Genomic DNA, 17,524 nt, shown 5'->3' with positions numbered 1-17,524 from the left:
GAACCAAGAAGAAAAAGTTTTGTTACACTGTGGATTATCCTCAGCTGGTTAGCACACTCCACTCAAAACCCTACTTTGGAGGGGTGGGGGGGCGCTTTAAAAAACTATCCTATATAATCTATGAACTGTGATGAGTAGAAAGTATAGTCCGTTTCTAGCCCTATTATTCAATTTTCCCCTTTTCCTCCACTGACTTGACAAATATCTGAGTGTCTGCCATGCCCCAGCTCTTCTGCAGAGTCACTGGGTGTGAGGGATGAGCAGAACAGCAGTGTCCCCATTTGTGAAGCACAGGATGGGGACGACAGTAAACAATCAAAATAGGAAAGCGCACAATACTTGTTCACAGAAATTGGAGGAGAGCGAGACAGAGAACTGGTGTTGAGAACTGATGTTAAAACAAATGTACAAAGATGCTAATTCTCAATGTAGTATGTTCATTGGATTTCCGATTTTCCTGGGATGATGAGAGTGGTTTAATTAAATAATGAGAAATTACACGACTAATTCCTTTTTATGGGGCCTTTGATGACAGGCTGGCTTTCCTTCATCAAAAAAAGAAAGAAAGATAGAAAATCCTTGTAAAACAATTCATGTCCTTTTCTTCATCTTGATTGAACCCATTGTTACACTCCACATAGTCTGCTTTTTAGGATGAGCCAGGTGTAGTAAAGTACCATACTCTACTCCTTTACTGTAGTAAAGTACCATTTTACTCCTTTACTGTAGTAAAGTCAAGGTTTTTTCTTCAATTCATGGTGTACTTGACTTGCAGTTTATTTCAAAGTAATTTAATTCAGGTTCTCTTAAGTGTAATAGAATTTAAATGAGGCTAACAAACACATTGAGTGGTCCTAATCATCATAGGTCACTTGTGGGATTAATTATATTATCATTCATATTTCACTTCATTGTTTTTAACAGATGCCAAATTCAATAATCATAATAACTAATGTTTTGAGCTCTTACAGATGAGTTTTAACTATCTCATCTAACATGATGCCAGTCCTATGATGTGGGTCTGATTATTTCAAATTTCTATTTTATGGAGGAGGAAACAGTCACAGAGGAGGAAAATCCAACCTAGGTTTTCCTTGTGTTAAAGCCCCTGTCGTTAATATTTGTTTGCACCAACAGAAGCTGAAAATAATTTGTCTTCCTTAAATATTTTATACATTAGTATTCATTTTCTGGGTCTGAATTATTTCTTCATCACCCCAAACCTTCAGTCTAAACTTGAAATGACTAATTTTGTATCTGGTGACAACATCTGAGATGATAATGTTTAGAATATTTCTGATGTTTTAAATTATTTTCTTATGTGTAAATTAACTCATAATTTATCAGTTAAACTGTGAATGATTGTTTTCCATGGCACTCATTTTTAAAGAGTTTCTTTCCCCCTAAGGAATGAATTTTCTAATTAAGTTTCCGTTTGATTCTGTTTTCATACTAATGTCTCTGGAGGGGAATGTCATTTTTTTTCCTTTACATTATACTTGTCTTTGCAACTATTTATTATTTTTCATTAACTACTGCCAGTATAATTTCATTTCACTCATGTAATTCGAAACCACAGTATACTTTCTTAATAAAGAGCAACTTCAGAAAATAGGGCAAGTATTTGGACTTATTCCTAATTTATCGAAAAAACTCTCACTTGGAGTCACATTTTATTGATAACAACTCATTTAATAAACTCACTACATTTCAGAAATTACTTTTTAAGTGCCAGAGAAAGAACAAAGATAGGCTTATTGAATATAATATAGCATAGAGGTAAAAATCTCATTTTAATGAGCTGGAGGGACAGAAAAATATCATTACAATGGAAGTATATTGCTTTCAAAATATCATCGTATATTAAAAATGTGTCAAACTTTATTAAGAATATTTCCTTCTCTATATACAGATATTCAAATAAAGGTCATCTTCTCCAATTTAGCCAGCACACGCAGTCCCCTTGTTGCTATGGCTGGCAATGTTGCTATGCTGGAGTGTTTCAGGGCCGACATGCCCTAATGCAGCCACAGATCTTAGGGTAAGAGGTGACAGATCCAATCCACTTACATCCAGACATGGATCCGCATCTGCTTCTGTAGGATGTGACCAGATATTTGATGAGTTATGAACAGTTTCAGCAAGAAATTCCGCTCTGCTGACCATTCTTCTTTCTTTTCTTGATGGTTCAGAAATATTTCCAAGATATGTTGTGTGAGAGAGGCTGAGGAAGAAATGGAAGATCCTTATATCAGTTGTGCTAAATGAGGAGGAAGAGAAATGACTTAATGAGACATCTCTTATGCCTTGGTCCGTATCATCATTTTACACGTCATCAAACACGAAGGTGCCATATTTCACCCACATTTCCCTTGGTTTGATCTTTAGTGTAAACTGTGACACATGGAGGCTGACTGTCGCTGGTCCCCACGGTTATTTATTCTGCCTACCAGTTATGTTCATAGCAACATGGAATCATCATTCCCTGACTTACTGAGTCAAACTTTTAAAATACTTCCAACTCTACTTTTTATACTTAGAACATTTGGGGATATATTACTAACTGCTACAGTGACTTTTAGTGAGATATTCATACAGGGTAAGGTCTACAGATAGAAAAAGCAATAAGAAGCAAGAAAGATATGATGTCTCATGGATATATCTCTATGGTCTTGGTACCTCCTATGCATACCATGGGATTAATTTTTTTTAATTGAAGGATAGTTGATTTACAATGTTGTGTGTTAATTTCTGCTGTGGAGCTCCCCAGGTGGCACATTGGTAAAGAATCTGCCTGCCAATTCAAGAGATGAGGGTTCACTCCCTGGGTTGGGAAGATCACCTGGAGAAGGAAATGGCCACCCACTCCAGTATTTTTGCCTGGGAAATTCCATGGACAGCGGAGCCTAGTAGGTACAATCCATGGCTCACAAAGAATCAGACATGATTGAGCAGACATGCACACATGTTAATTTTGCTGTACAGAGAAGTGACTCAGTTATACATATATATTCTTTTTCATATTAGTTTCCATGTTGGCTTATCACAGAATATTAAATAAAATTCCCTGCAAAATACAGTAACACCTTGCGTCTCCCAACCCTCTCCTTCCCTACCCTTCTTCCCCCTTCAGTTCAGTTCAGTTGTTCAGTCGTGTCTGACTCTTTGCAACCCCATGAAGTGCAGCACGCCAGGCCTCCCTGTCCATCACCAACTCCCAGGGTTCACTCAAACTCATGTCCTTCGAGTCGGTGATGCCATCCAGCCATCTCATCCTCTGTCGTCCCCTTCTCCTCCTGCCCCCAATCCCTCCCAGCATCAGAGTCTTTTCCAATGAGTCAACTCTTCGCATGAGGTGGCCAAAATATTGGAGTTTCAGCTTCAGCATCAGTCCTTCCAATGAACACCAAGGGCTGATCTCCTTTAGGATGGACTGGTTGGATCTCCTTGCAGTCCAAGGGGCTCTCAAGAGTCTTCTCCAACACCACAGTTCAAAAGCATCAATTCTTCAGCGCTCAGCTTTCTTCACTGTCCAACTCTCACATCCATACATGACCAGAGGAAAAACCATAGCTTTGACTAGACGGGCCTTTGTTGGCAAAGTAATGTCTCTGCTTTTGAATATGCTATCTAGGTTGGTCATAACTTTCCTTCCAAGGAGTAAGCGTCTTTTAATTTCCTGGCTGCAATCACCATCTGCAGTGATTTTGGAGCCCAAAAAAATAAAGTCTGACACTGTTTCCACTGTTTCCCCATCTATTTGCCATGAAGTGATGGGATCAGATGCCATGATCTTCGTTTTCTGAGTGTTGAGCTTTAAGCCAACTTTTTCGCTCTCCACTTTCACTCTCATCAAGAGGCTCTTTAGTCCTTCTTCACTTCCTGCCATAAGGGTGGTGTCATCTGCATATCTGAGTTTATTGATATTTCTCCCGGCAATCTTAATTCCAGCTTGTGCTTCTTCCAGCCCAGCATGTCTCATGATGTACTCTGCATAGAAGTTAAATAAGCAGGGTGACAACATACAGCCTTGACGTACTCCTTTTCCTGTTGGAAACAGTCTATTGTTCCATGTCCAGTTCTAACTGTTGCTTCCTGACCTGCATATAGGTTTCTCAAGAGGCAGGTCAGGTGGTCTGGTACTCCCATCTCTTTCAGAATTTTCCACAGTTTATTGTGATCCACACAGTCAAAGGCTTTGGCCTAGTCAATAAAGCAGAAATAGATGTTTTTCTGGAACTCTCTTGCTTTTTCGATGAAGTTTGTTCTCTATGTCTGTAAGTCTGTTTCTGTTTTGTAGATATGTTCATTTGTATCGTATATCAGATTCTACTTATAAGTTAAAGGAAAGTTACACGGCTCAAAACAGCCTGGAGTTAAAACTCCCCTCCGGATCCTCCCCACCATTCTATACAAAACAAAGCACTCTCTCACCCTAAGAATAGAATGGACATTAAGGTTGATTACACCCAGCTCCCAGCCCTTCCCAAATCTACTGTCAGTGGATTTCAAATCCTTTGAGCCTTAAGAAGACTCAGGACAATTAAAGTCAACAGAGAAAAGGTCAAAGAGAAACACTTTAATGCTATTGAATTGAGAGGGACAGAACTATTGGAGAAAAAATTGCTAAAAGTGTTAGTGCAGAGGGTAGAAGGCAAAAGCAAGTGTTGAGCACTTTTTACTTGCTGCAACTTGATTTTATTTCAATCTCCCAAAAGGGTGTCTGCTAGTGTGATGCCAGATATCCATGAGTCAAGCATAGGGAACAGCTGCAGATTGCACGGAAAAGCAGCATTAGAAAATGCCTGAGGAGCTTGGCTTTTCTTTATGTGCCTCAGGCATGAGGTCTTTGACAATTCATTTTTCAGTGGATTTCAAATCCTTGTTTCTTTCTTCAGTCTAACTCTATTAGTTTGCATGTAATTTGCTTTTTTAACAGATTTTCTTTGAAATAAGAAGTTTTGATTTTCACAATTTTTTGACTGCTATGTTTGTTTTAAAAAGTTTTGTGTTTTTTTTTGGTTTTCAATGATGATAAATGGGTTAAAATACTTGCACTCTCCACCTTTTCTTTCTTTAGTAATTAAAATAATGTCAAAGGCTATAGAATATAGACCATAGGACCTTGTTTCACACAAGAACCATTCTTACACTCTCTCTGATGTTCTTCATGGATAGATCAAATGACTAATAAGCTTAGTGCTGTTCAGGTCCAGTTTCAGGCTTGTTTTTAGGTACCCCATGTTCCTTCTCTTCCTTAGTTTAGTTTTTTACCCATGGGCAGTTGTTTAAATATAGTAGTCTCCTCTCACTATTCACAGCTCCAGCCTCAGCTCACCAAACAATCTTTCCTTACTCTTGAAAAATCATTGCTAGAATATTGGTAACATAACTATAGCTACAGAATTTAATAAACAATCTCAACCCATATTGGGCAAGGAGAAGGAGGCTTCTCTAAGGGTTTGACACAACTAGATTAGTTGAGAGAGTCTGGTTTTATTAGTGATAATACACATAAACCAATATTCTTTTTCTTTGATAAAGAATCTGCAGTGGCTTTACGCCACCCTAAAGTTCAAATTTAATTCTATTTTTTTCCTCCTTCTGGAAATAGTTTCTCATAACAGTGATACGAAGTCCATTATATTCGATGAAATAAAAATGTATTGGGGATGTCTAAAACGCCTTAATGTTATGTCATCATTCTCAGTGAAGAAATCTGGGGGACTTGTGAAGATTGAATGCAAAGATATATGGGTTTTCCCCTAATTTAATCAATATATTTGCCTGAGCATTTTATCTTTTTTCTGTATTACAGTCTGGTATTATTTAGCACAATGTACTGAAAAATGTTAGTAATGTAGTTAAATTGTGCAAATAGTTTTAGTGGGTGAGTTCTTTTTTTCTTAAAATTATTGAGATAAAAACTTAACTATGCTTTTAAAAATATTTGTTTATTGACCGTGCTGGGTCTTCACTCCCCGTGGGCTGTCTCTAGTTGTGGTGAGCGGGCCCACTCTCTAGTTCTGATGTGTTGGCTTCTCATTGCTGTGGCTTCTCTTATTACGGAGCATGGGCCCTAGGGCACGTGGGCATCAGTACCTGCAGCACGTGGGCTCAGCAGTTGTGGATCTTGGGCTCTAGAGCGCAGGCTCAGCAATTGCGGCGCATGGGCCCAGTTGCTCCACCGGATGTGGAATCTTCCTGGACCAGGAATCGAACCAGTGTCCCCTGCATTGCAAAGCAGATTCTTAATCACTAGACCACCAGAGAAGCCCCTTAACTATGTTGTTTCCATCAAGACACATTTAGTTCAGCATATTTCATAGAAGCTGTTTAACTAAGGAAATGAGTAGAGAAACTCTCTCAGTATTCCAGTAGTGAAAAACTAACTAAAGGAAAAAGATCCTAAGACATTAGAAGTAACCTTTACTCATATTGCATTACGAGGTTAAAAATGAAGCCTTCGGTGAACTGAGCAATTGGTGAGTGAGCGTTCTGAAGGACAATTTTCTGTAGCACGGAAGAGTCAGAAACCTTAGTGGACACTAACCTGGTCCACAGCTATTGGCCAGGACAGCTAGAGGTAGGAAGCCAGTAGCCAGGACAGCCTGCTGCCTTAGAGCCACCAGGAATGACAGTGATCAGTGGCCATCTTGGTGAAGAATGGCATGAGTCAAAAATAAAAAACAAACCGTGATGGACACAGTACAAGAAGGACTGCAGGTGCCTGGTTGTCACGTTTAGTGATTCACACTCCTGTGTGCTTGGCAATACCACGGGAGTCACTCAGCCTTCAGTGTTCAGTCATCATTCACCTCTCAGAGGGTGAAGACAACATTGACTCGTCTGTCATAAACCCTGAACATATTTGCAACTTCAAAAAGAATAGAAATAGTTTAGAAACACAGCTTTATTGTGTCTTAGCCAAGTATATTTAAGATTGTGCATCTGTATTTGACCACTTCCTGGACTTCTCTGGGCCAGTGGTTAAGACTCTGCACTTTAAATGCAGGGCCCAAGGGTTTGATTCCCTAGTTAGGAAGACCCTGTATGCCACGTGGTGCAGCCAAAGGAAAAAAAAAATTATATATATATTCCACTTCCCGACAATGGTGAAAGCTGAGCTGATATGGAAGCCCAGCCTCCCATTTAAGGGCAGAATAGCTTGAGAAAATGGAACTGTTAAAGTCTATATGTATCTCAAACTACAAGAAAGAAAGTGAAACTGTGGGTGCCAGATATGAGGAGAGAGCTCCAGGTGGGAAAATAAGATATAAAGTGGGGTTCCCCACTTTATATAAGTTCTGTAGGACACAGGTACATCAGGACTTAGGAGCCAGGAACTTAGAGTTTAACTTTCACTGTATAGTGAATCTGAGAGCTCGAAATGAATCCTTTGTGTGCATCTAGGTGTCTGGAAGGTTCCCTATCCATGAAGTGTGGGATAGAAATAGACATACATGCTTCCAACATCTTTACCCTGCACTCCTGGGTACCCTGCACTCCTGCACATCCATAAAAAAATGGGTGCTCAACTTATGAGGATGAAGGATTTGGAGCAAGTTCAATGGGACTTCCCAGGTGGTACAGTTGATACAGAATCTGCCTGCCAATGAAGGAGATGCAAAAAATGATGGTTCGATCCCTGGGTCAGGACGATCCCTGGAGCAGAAAATGGCAGCCCAAGCCAGTATTCTCGCTTGGAAAATTCCATGGACAGAGGAGCCTGGTGGGCTACAGTCCATGGGGGCACAAAGAGTCAGACACAAGTGAGCGCACACGCAACAACAAACCTGTGAAACTTGAACATGTGGGGACCTGCGCCCCCGTGCGTTTGATGAAATAAAGTGGAAGCTTGCCCAGAGTCAGTGAAACTCCTGGGGCCCCACCAGGGCAAACATGAAATGTATTATTGGCATGGTTTTCCAACCCAGAGTTTCTCAGATACCTACAGACATCTTCACTAAAATTACCCTGACTAAAGAGGAGCTCAAAATCAAAACAAAAAAGTCACCAAATGAGTGAAGGACATCTTTGGACAGAGGCATGGAGGAGAATCAGCAGATACAGGAAACAGGAGATTTAATCATGTGTGTGTGTGTGCTAAGTCGCTCAGTCATGTTTGACTCTTTGTGACCCTATGGGATGTAGCCCACCAGGCTCCTCTGTCCATAGGATTTCTCTAGGCAAGAATACTGGAGTGGGTTGCCTTGTCCTCTTCCAGGGGATTTTCCCGACTCAAGGTTCGAACTGGGCATTGCTTATATCTCCTGTATTGGCAGGTGGGTTTTTTAGCACTGGTGAGTGCCACCTGGGAAGCCCAATTTAACCATGAGAAATTATAGAAAAATCTGGAATGAAATATAAATAGAATAAAAATGTTGAAATAGTTAAAAGGAGTTCTGGACACCATAAAAAGATTGGATAAAGAATCAAGTTGAACTCCTTGAAGTTAAAAATGCTGTTGTAAAAATATAAAATTCAATGCCCATGTTTAATGTATATTAATTTTGATTCATTAACTGTCAGGCTTATATGTGGAAACAATCCAGAATGCAGCATAATGGGATAAAAAAATATGACAAGGAATTTTATGGAAATGAAGGATGGATTCAGAAGACCCAACATATATTTCATTGAAACTGTAAAGAACAGATTAGATGTAATAGGAGAGAAGCAATATGTGAAGAGATTCCTAGAGGATTTTCCAGAATCAAAGAAAGATATGCATACTCAGAGTAAAGGACTTTACCAAGCCCCAGAGAAGGATACATAAAAGGAGGTCACCCTCAGACACATCATAGTGAGCTTTCAGAATTCCCTGGAGAAAAACCTTAAACACTAATGAAATGTGAAGACAGATAATCCAAGTTACAATGTTCAGACTGACAGCAGTTAACAGAAGTCAGAGCAAGTGGACAGTATCTTCAAGATGCTGGGAACAATAACCATTATCCTAGAATTCTATGTTCAGGTAAATTCTAGCTCAAGAGGAGAACAAAATAAAGACATTTTCAGAGAGAGTTCAAGATGGGAAGCTGTGAAAAAAAAAAACAAAAAACTATCAAAGCATTTACTTCAGTGAGAAGGAAACTAACTCCAGAAGAAAGGTGTGAAATTCAGGAACCACGAATGATGAAACAATATTAATTTAAAACAATTTAAAAAAAACCAAAGATTTTTTTTCACGAAAGCTTTATTTTTTTAATATGAGTAATTTAAGGAAAAATCTGTTGTTTTCTTTTACTATAAATAAATATAAATAGTTAACAGTGTTGGTGTAAGTAGAATATGGAGTGTATGGAGGATGAAATATTACATTGCCTTGAAGAATTTTTGATGCCTTTTGCTGGTGCTTGTGTTAAGATGCTAAGGAAAAGCTCTATGGAAAACATCAGATTTACCACTATGTGAGCTGAATAACAATGTGTAGGGGAAATATTGAAAGGCAATGAGCAAAAAATGTAAAACAATTATTTTGGAGTTGACGTAATGGTATTTTTCCTCAATATCTGTCAAAATTCTACAATTGATATGTATTATTTTAATAATAAAAAACTTCAAAATACTTAAACAGATATAATTACTGAATTATGAATTTCACTAAAAGACACTATGTTTATAATTTTGCAGGCAAACCTCTCCTCACCATCTTCTACAGTACCAGAGAGTCAGCTGGTATGTATCCTGTTATTAAATTATAGACCTAGTATTTTAGAAAATCCTAATCTTTCAAGATAGATTTATCTGAACAAAAATGAATCGGTTCTAATGAGGTGGATGAAACTGGAGCCTATTATACAGAGTGAAATAAGTCAGAAAGAAAAACACCAATATAGTATATTAACCCATATATATGGGATTTAGAAAGATGGTAACAATGACCCTATATGCGAGACAGCAAAAGAGACACAGATATAAAGAGCAGACTTTTGGACTCTGTGGGAGAAGGCGAGGGTGGGATGATTTGAGAGAATAGCATTGAAACATGTATATTACCATATGTGAAATAGGTGACCAGTCCAGGTTTGATGCATGAGACAGGGCGCTCAAAGCCAGTGCACTGGGACGACCTGAGGGATGGGGTGGGGAGGGAGGCGGGAGGGGGGTCTGGATGGGGGACACATGTACACCTGTGGCTGAGTCATGGCAACGTATGACAAAAACCACTACAGTATTGTAAAGTAATTAGCCTCCAATTAAAATAAATCAATAAATTTTTAAAAAGTGAACTGAGGACAAATATACTATGGATAAATTTCTTTGCTTACTTGTCTAGTACAAGTTTACTGATGCTTTACTAAAGCTCCATGCTGGTTGTTTTATAGGTTACAAACATGCATAAAAACATATATAGACCGTGTTTGCTGATAACTTGCACCCTGGTGGTGGTGTTAGAATAGAGTGGTCAAGGCTGGAAGCAGACACTGATGTTTTAGAGGCAAGGATTCATTTCCTGGTGGGAGAGATCAGAAAAGGGTTCAAGAACAAGGTCATCTTTAATCGTGTAGGGTAGGTTCTGAACTTGGGGAAATAGGAAATGAGATGTTTCAGGCAGGAAGATAAAGAATGATCAAACCAGGGATGAGCAGCAGAAATACAGTATGAACCACAAATATAAATCACATACGCAATTTTAAATATTCTAGTAGCCATGTTAAAAAACTAAAAAGAAGCAGGTCACATTAATTTAAATAATATATTTTATTTATTTAATATACACACATTATCCTTTCAACATACAGTAGTATAAAATTGAGATTATTTTCCATTATTTTTGTAGGGGTAAAGTCTTGAAATCTGCAGTGTTTTTTATATTTACAGCATATCTCAATTCAGACTTGCCACATTTCAAGGGCCCAGCAAGGGGGCTGGTGGCTACTCTGTAGGACAACACAGATCTAGGCTCTAGGATCTGTTTGTTATTTATAGATAAATATTTAATTAAATAGAAAAATTACTTTTTCTTACAGTGTTTCATATTTCTTATTGTTACAAGTGGTTAGCAAATGGGAACCATGATGTAAACTGCCTAGATATTATTACATGTAGTAATATAAACAGTTTTAACTGTTTATAATTATAGGTTCCTAAACAATAGACATGGTAAAGGAAGTGAAAAGGAATGAAAATACCTAGTAAAATGAATGAAAATATCTGGAAAAGTAGCGTGATACTGATTCTTCTCTTTTTAAGCAATTCTTTCTATATCCTACATCCATAACCAACAAGTCATCTTGTCATTATCATGCCAAAATGAGAACAGTGTTTTATTTGTAGTGCTAGAAAGTCATAAAGAATGTTGTTTGACTCTTAAAATAGCCTGACTGAAGCAAATGGCTTGGGTGTGTCGGTGTTTATGTGCATCGTTTGTATATGAGGTGTGTTTGCGTGTGTGCATTCAGTGTCCGTGGGTTTAGAATAGTGGCAGGCAGTATAGTGAGGTTGACAGGATGCTGGAACAGGGGCCAGAAGACCTACCTTTTACTTCCTGCTCTGACACTAACTACTGGACTGACAGCGAGAAGTCAGGAATCTGAGAACCTGGGCTTCAGTTTCCTAACTGAGCAAGAAAAGCATTCAATTACACTCTGTCCAAGCCTCTCTAGGGCAGAGTCCATGGTTACTAGCTCAAGGGAGCGAAGGCGTTGCCATGGAAACCAGCACTATGATAACATTATGAAGTTGAACAATTTCCCACTTTAGATATGGAACTGTTGTTATAGCTATTTTAACATTGAAAATAATGATATATGTACCTGTTTCTTGAGAGTAATGTTTGAAAATCAAGAAATATTTGTATACTCAACATAGTACACAAAAAATAGATTTTAGGTGTTGACTGCGTGTGAATGTATATATGTATAATCAGAATGACATATATATGATATATATGCAGATATATGTTGATATATGTATAGATGTCAGTCTTGATGTAATATTTTACAAAACATTTTAAGAAAGCAAATATGATTTCATGAAATAGGATATAGTATGAATGACTCATTGTAAATGTGATAATGAACTTTTTTTGGCCTAATCAAATAATTCTATGAATTTGACTCTTGTGTTCTCTAGGGGGAAAATGCAAAGCATTGCTTTAACTGATGTTGATGATAATTTTTTTGCATTTACTTTAGACCTTTTCTATAGAGAGTTCAAGGAATTTTTTAGCCAAGTTTTAAATTAAGTTTTAATCCCCAAATGCACTTGAGATCTAGGTAGGTTTGTGAAGTGATTATTTTCAAGCAAGCTATCACACACAAAAAGAACATCTCTTGGATTGATATAATTATTCACTTTAATCACTGACTTCTATCTCATCGCATTAACCCCCTGTACTTACATTCCCTGAGTATGGAATAGTGTAGAAATAATTACATACTAGTGATAGTGTATAAATTTGCTTCTTAAAGAATTTGTAATATTTCTGCCCTTAAGTATCGTCATTTATGAATTAAATTATAATTTTTCATTTTTATAAGTGGATTTCCAATATTTGCCATTATGAATTCTCTTTTGAGTTAAGTTCTGAATAAAATGAGTAAATAAGAATACCTTTGAAAAAACAGTATGTGTGTATATATATATATATATATACACACACACACACACACATTTATATGTGTGTGTTTGTAACATATGCTATGCATATAAATGCCATATTACAGGTAATTCTGATGGCACATACACATGTATATGTATTGCTTTTTGTTTATACATGTATAAACATGTGTATAACACAGGAAAACAAAATTTGGGGGAACATATGATAGATTATGGTTAAATTATGTAAATAAATATTGAATAAATATTGTACACTTTGCATGAAATAGCAGTTAATTAAAATTATTTGACTCCTATTTTAGGGGAGAAAAGTAATAAATTGTTTGAAGCGAAAATAAATGATGGATTGCTATGGTAGTCTAAGCTTAATACAGAAGCCATTTTGTTTTTGAGCTTTGGCTTTTTATTTAGCCATAAAAAGTAACACATTTGAGTCAGTTCTAATGAGGTGGATGAACGTAGAGCCTATCATACCGAGTGAAGTACTTACTTCAGAAAAGGAAAGGTAAATATCATATACTAACACATACATCTGGAATCTAGAAAGATGGTGCTGATGAAATTATTTGCAGGGCAGCAAGAGGAACACAGACATAGAGAACAGACTGATGGACACGGCAGGGTGGGGTAGAGGTGGGAAGGAAGGAGAGGGTGAGATGTATGGAGAGAGTAACGAGGAAACTTACATTAACGTATGGAAAACAAGTAGCCAGTGGGAGCTTGCTGTATGGCTCAGGAAACTCAAACAGGGGCCCTGTGACAACCTGGAGGGGTGGGGTGGGGAGGGAGATGGGAAGGAGGCTGAAGAGGGAGGGGATGTATGTATACCTATGGCTGATTCATGTTGAGGTTTGGCAGAAACCAACAAAATTCTGTAAGGCAATTATCTTTCAACTAAAAAATAAATTAAACAAAAAGAATAGACCAAGAAAAAACCAAACTTTTTTTTCATTTTAACTTGGCTTAACTGATTACATTATAATTATGCCAATTCAACACTTCAAGGAAGAAAAGAAATGTGATCTTTCCCCTTACTATTAAAATATTTCCACTGTTCACCCTGCAAGCCAAGGTATGTAGTATTAGGCTCAGAAAGAAGTCTTTTGAAACTTGTTCACCAACTATGTCTCTGTTTCTCTTTCTATTAAACAGAAACGTAGTACATCAAAACTGGGAAGGGACTTAGAGATGAGAGTGTGTTGGAAATACTTATCATGAAAATGGAGGTTGGGACAACTGCTGTGTCAGCTTGAAGGGGTTATTGTAAGGCTCATATATCATAATATGTGACATTGCCAGTGTAATCCCGTATGGAGTTGGGTGTGTTGTTGTTTAGTCACTAAGTCAGGGGGTCTATTATTGCACAAAAAAATCTCTGAAATATTATCTCTGAAATTTACTTTGTGGCCATTTTACAGATAAAGAAACGGGGTCACAGAGTTTGAATAGATTATCTAAGATCACAGAGTTCATGCTCATCTTTGTTGTGTGATTTTTAAAAAGGAATCATTATTGATTTTAAATAATTCAAGGAGGGGAAAAAAAGGCTGTTGGGCAATCAGGACGCTATGGAAGTGTGACCTTCACGGGGCACATATGATCACTTCCCGAAGAGGAGGGGCTGGGTGAGTCCAGTAGGGTACTGAGTCTTCACACCTGTGAACAGGGAATCCTTTAGCATCTGAAAGGGAACAGAAGGAAAGGAAGATCCAAGATCTAGGCTGACCCTTCACAAAGCTTTCCTAATTCCTGGACTGGGTCATCACAGTCTTAACAGAGGCTGGCGGCGTCTTTTTTTCTGAGTAAGAAAACAGGTTGGGCTCAACACGATGGGTAAGCACTGGTCTTCTTTGGCAGTTAGATGGGGAACCTAAGGTTAGAAGACACTGCTGCTGCTGCTGCTGCTAAGTCACTTCAGTTGTATCCGACTCTGTGTGACCCCATAGACAGCAGCCCACCAGGCTTCCCCGTCCCTGGGATTCTGGCTTTTGCTTTTGAAATTTTATGCCACTGCAAAATGCTCATTGTTGCCCAAGACACAACACTGAATCTAGAGAGTACAAAACAACAGACTTAATAAACCACATGACTACAGGTAAGAGCAAAGTGCATCTTACTGGAACATTATACAGAAGAGTACTTAGCCTTTCATATGTTTTGTTCCCAGTTCTGAAAGCCCACGGATGTGTCTGGTTTTAGTGGTGCATGACTATTCTTTCTAAGAGCCCTTGAGGTCTCTGTTGTTCAGAAATTGCAGCCCTGAAAGCTTTTGTGTAGAACTGATGCCTTCTTTAAGCTTAAAGGCAGTGTATTCTTGACTAATTTGCCTTCACACAACATGCCTAAGTGCTGCAGCATTTGTCATGGGTGCCTCCTCAGGTGTGAGTCATGCTACTGGCTTTTCTTTAACTATTGAGATATTTCAATCTGGGAAATCTATGTCGTGTACATTTCAAAAGATGTTTTCTGAGCTGTGGAATAGGTTTATAATTATTGAAATCTTGTATATGTTTATTGTATTACAACTATCATAGTGAAAGTGAAAGTCGCTCAGTCATGTCTGACTCTTTGCGACCCCATAGAGTATACATACAGTCCATGGAATTCTCCAGGCCAGAATACTGGAGTGGGTAGCCTTTCCCTTCTCCAGGGCATCTTCCCAACCCAGGAATCGAACCCAAGTCTCCCACATTGCAGGCAGATTCTTTACAAGCTAATCAAAAAACCATAAAACATTTTTTTAAAAGGTCATCAGATAAACATTTTCCTGGGTAATCAAGATCCTTTGGTATCAGTACTCTGAATTATAAATACAAAAGCAAGAAAAAGGAAAGAATTTTTTTCTTTTTCAATTTCCTTCTATGCTATTTTCTCTTTACAAAGTTCTGTCATGCATATTATCTTATTAGATTTGCACAGTTTGTGACTTAGTATGGCAGGAATTGTTATTTCCATTATTCTGATGAAAAACACTTTGAAGTCTACCATGTGTCAAAAGTCCTGCAGCTAATGGGTGGTATTAAAATCTGTCCACACCCTCCTCCCTAATTTTGGAAGCTTCACTCTGTACTATAATGTTTTAAAATTTGAGATATTTCTTTGGAAGAAAAAAAGCTTAAGTATTTGCTACAAGCACATTAACATTTTTATTTAAAAAAGAATTGGAGGTAATGAACATTTTATTAATTGAACGAGTGAATCAGCTAAATAATTTAGAAAATGTTGCTTTTGTCAACAATCTTGACTAGGACAATGTTTTTGCATTTCTTTGAGTTTGTTGCCCCAGTAACTTAAAAAACAAAAACAAAAGCACTGGCGAATATAGGCAAGACAGAAGCAAATGGCTAAAAGAAGTAGCGATGGTACTTTTCACACTCTTCGGATCCATCAAATTAGTAGAATTCCTAGCCAGACCCATGGATTTTCCATGTGCTATGTTCTGTTACTTCCTTTGCTGATTTTTGTTGTTGTTGTTGTTTTGTTTTCTTATCACGTGACCCTAGAGCTTGCTAGTGCAGTCGATAGCAATTAAAAACACAGTCTGCTAGTTAATTTAAGAAAGATGTTGTTTTAAGAAGGCATTATCTATATAATGCATTCTCAAGATCAGTGCTGGCAGTTACTTTTCAACTTTGGTCTCCAGCCAGAGGCAATACCAACCTGTTGTCATAGAGTTATAAGTTCCTAAGGACAGAGACAATGTCTGTTTTTTACAGTGCGCAAGTAACAATGCTCTCGGGTATGTGTTTACTTGATGAGTATGAACAGCGGAACCAGCGCCCCACAGGCCATTAAAACCTATCTCCAGGCCCTGGGGCTCCACACACTGCACCTCTTGAGCTTTTTCTCCATTAAGACAAAGAATAGAATTAGATGTGATCTCCCAAGTCTCACCCATGCTCGAATTCTCCAAAGAACATGACATCATTGTCTCCTGGTGGTGTTAGTTTTATTGCTTATCACTGTAATCAAACAGGGGAAAAGAAATTATTTTTAAAAAATAGAGTTAAAATCTTGCAAAGTCCTTAAAGATGTGGTCCCTGGTCTTGACTTCCTGTATCATCAATGATGGTAACTTCTGCTTTCTGCTCATCTCTGAAGGTAGAGCTCACCAATCCACATCCCTTCTTCTAGTTCTCTAGGGGTGAAAGGTAGTGTGGATCTTCTGTCTTGTAATGTTCCCTTTTCCTTGGTTATGCTGTAATCAAAAAGTCATTCCAAGAAAAATAAGTGTGTTCACGCTAAGTCACTTCAGTCATGTCTGACTCTTTGCAACCCCCTGAACTATAGCCTATCAGGTTCCTCTGTCCATGAAACTCTCCAGGCAAAAGCACTGCAGTAACAGGATTTTCCCAACCCAGGGATCGAACCCATGTCTCTTATATCCCCTGCATTGGTAGGCAGGGTTTTGTTTTTTTTGTTTTTTTTTTTTTTTACCACTAGCGCCAGCTGGGAAGTCCAAGAAAAATGAGAGGAGACATTAAATGGACAGTCAAAACTTTTTAAGGCTTTGATGGATTATAGCCTACATATTCGGAGAAGGCAATGGCACCCCACTCCAGTACTCTTGCCTGGAAAATCCCATGGATGGAGGAGCCTGGTGGGCTGCAGTCCATGGGATAGCGAAGAGTTGGACACAACTGAGCGACTTCACTTTAACTTTTCACTTTCATGCACTGGAGAAGGAAATGGCAACCCACTCCAGTGTTCTTGCCTGGAGAATCCCAGGGACAGCGGAGCCTGGTGGGCTGCCGTCTCTGCGGTTGCACAAAGTTGGACACAACTGAAGCAACTTAGCAGCAGCAGCAGCAGCAGCCTACATATTGAGCTTCTTCCTGTCAATTAGTTTATTTATCCTTCAAATGTCTGTTTAGCATCTGCTAGGTTCCTAACACAGTTCTAGGTGTTAGAAGGATAACAGTGAAGAAAACAATGATCTCTGGCCTCACAGAGC

The 17,524-nt window shown here is 38.3% G+C and overlaps 1 protein-coding gene across 50 annotated transcripts in view; it reads left to right on the top strand.

Annotated features, from left to right (window-relative positions):
- Nucleotides 1–17,524, top strand: part of MLIP (muscular LMNA interacting protein) — a 288,723-nt gene that overhangs the window by 206,283 nt on the left and 64,916 nt on the right. For all 50 annotated transcript variants that reach the window (XM_086371040.1, XM_086371038.1, XM_086371036.1 and 47 more), the window contains one exon: nt 9,637–9,681. In XM_086371040.1, coding sequence (XP_086227166.1) covers nt 9,637–9,681 — 45 coding nt within the window. The remainder of the gene's footprint in view (nt 1–9,636; nt 9,682–17,524) is intronic.

Source organism: Bos grunniens, chromosome 23, assembly GCF_055505025.1.
Source record: "Bos grunniens cultivar Pamir isolate PY7600 chromosome 23, Bosgru_T2T1.0, whole genome shotgun sequence".
NCBI lineage: Eukaryota > Metazoa > Chordata > Mammalia > Artiodactyla > Bovidae > Bos > Bos grunniens.
Note: the sequence above shows the minus strand (reverse complement) of the source record. Positions and strands in the feature narration are given on the sequence as shown.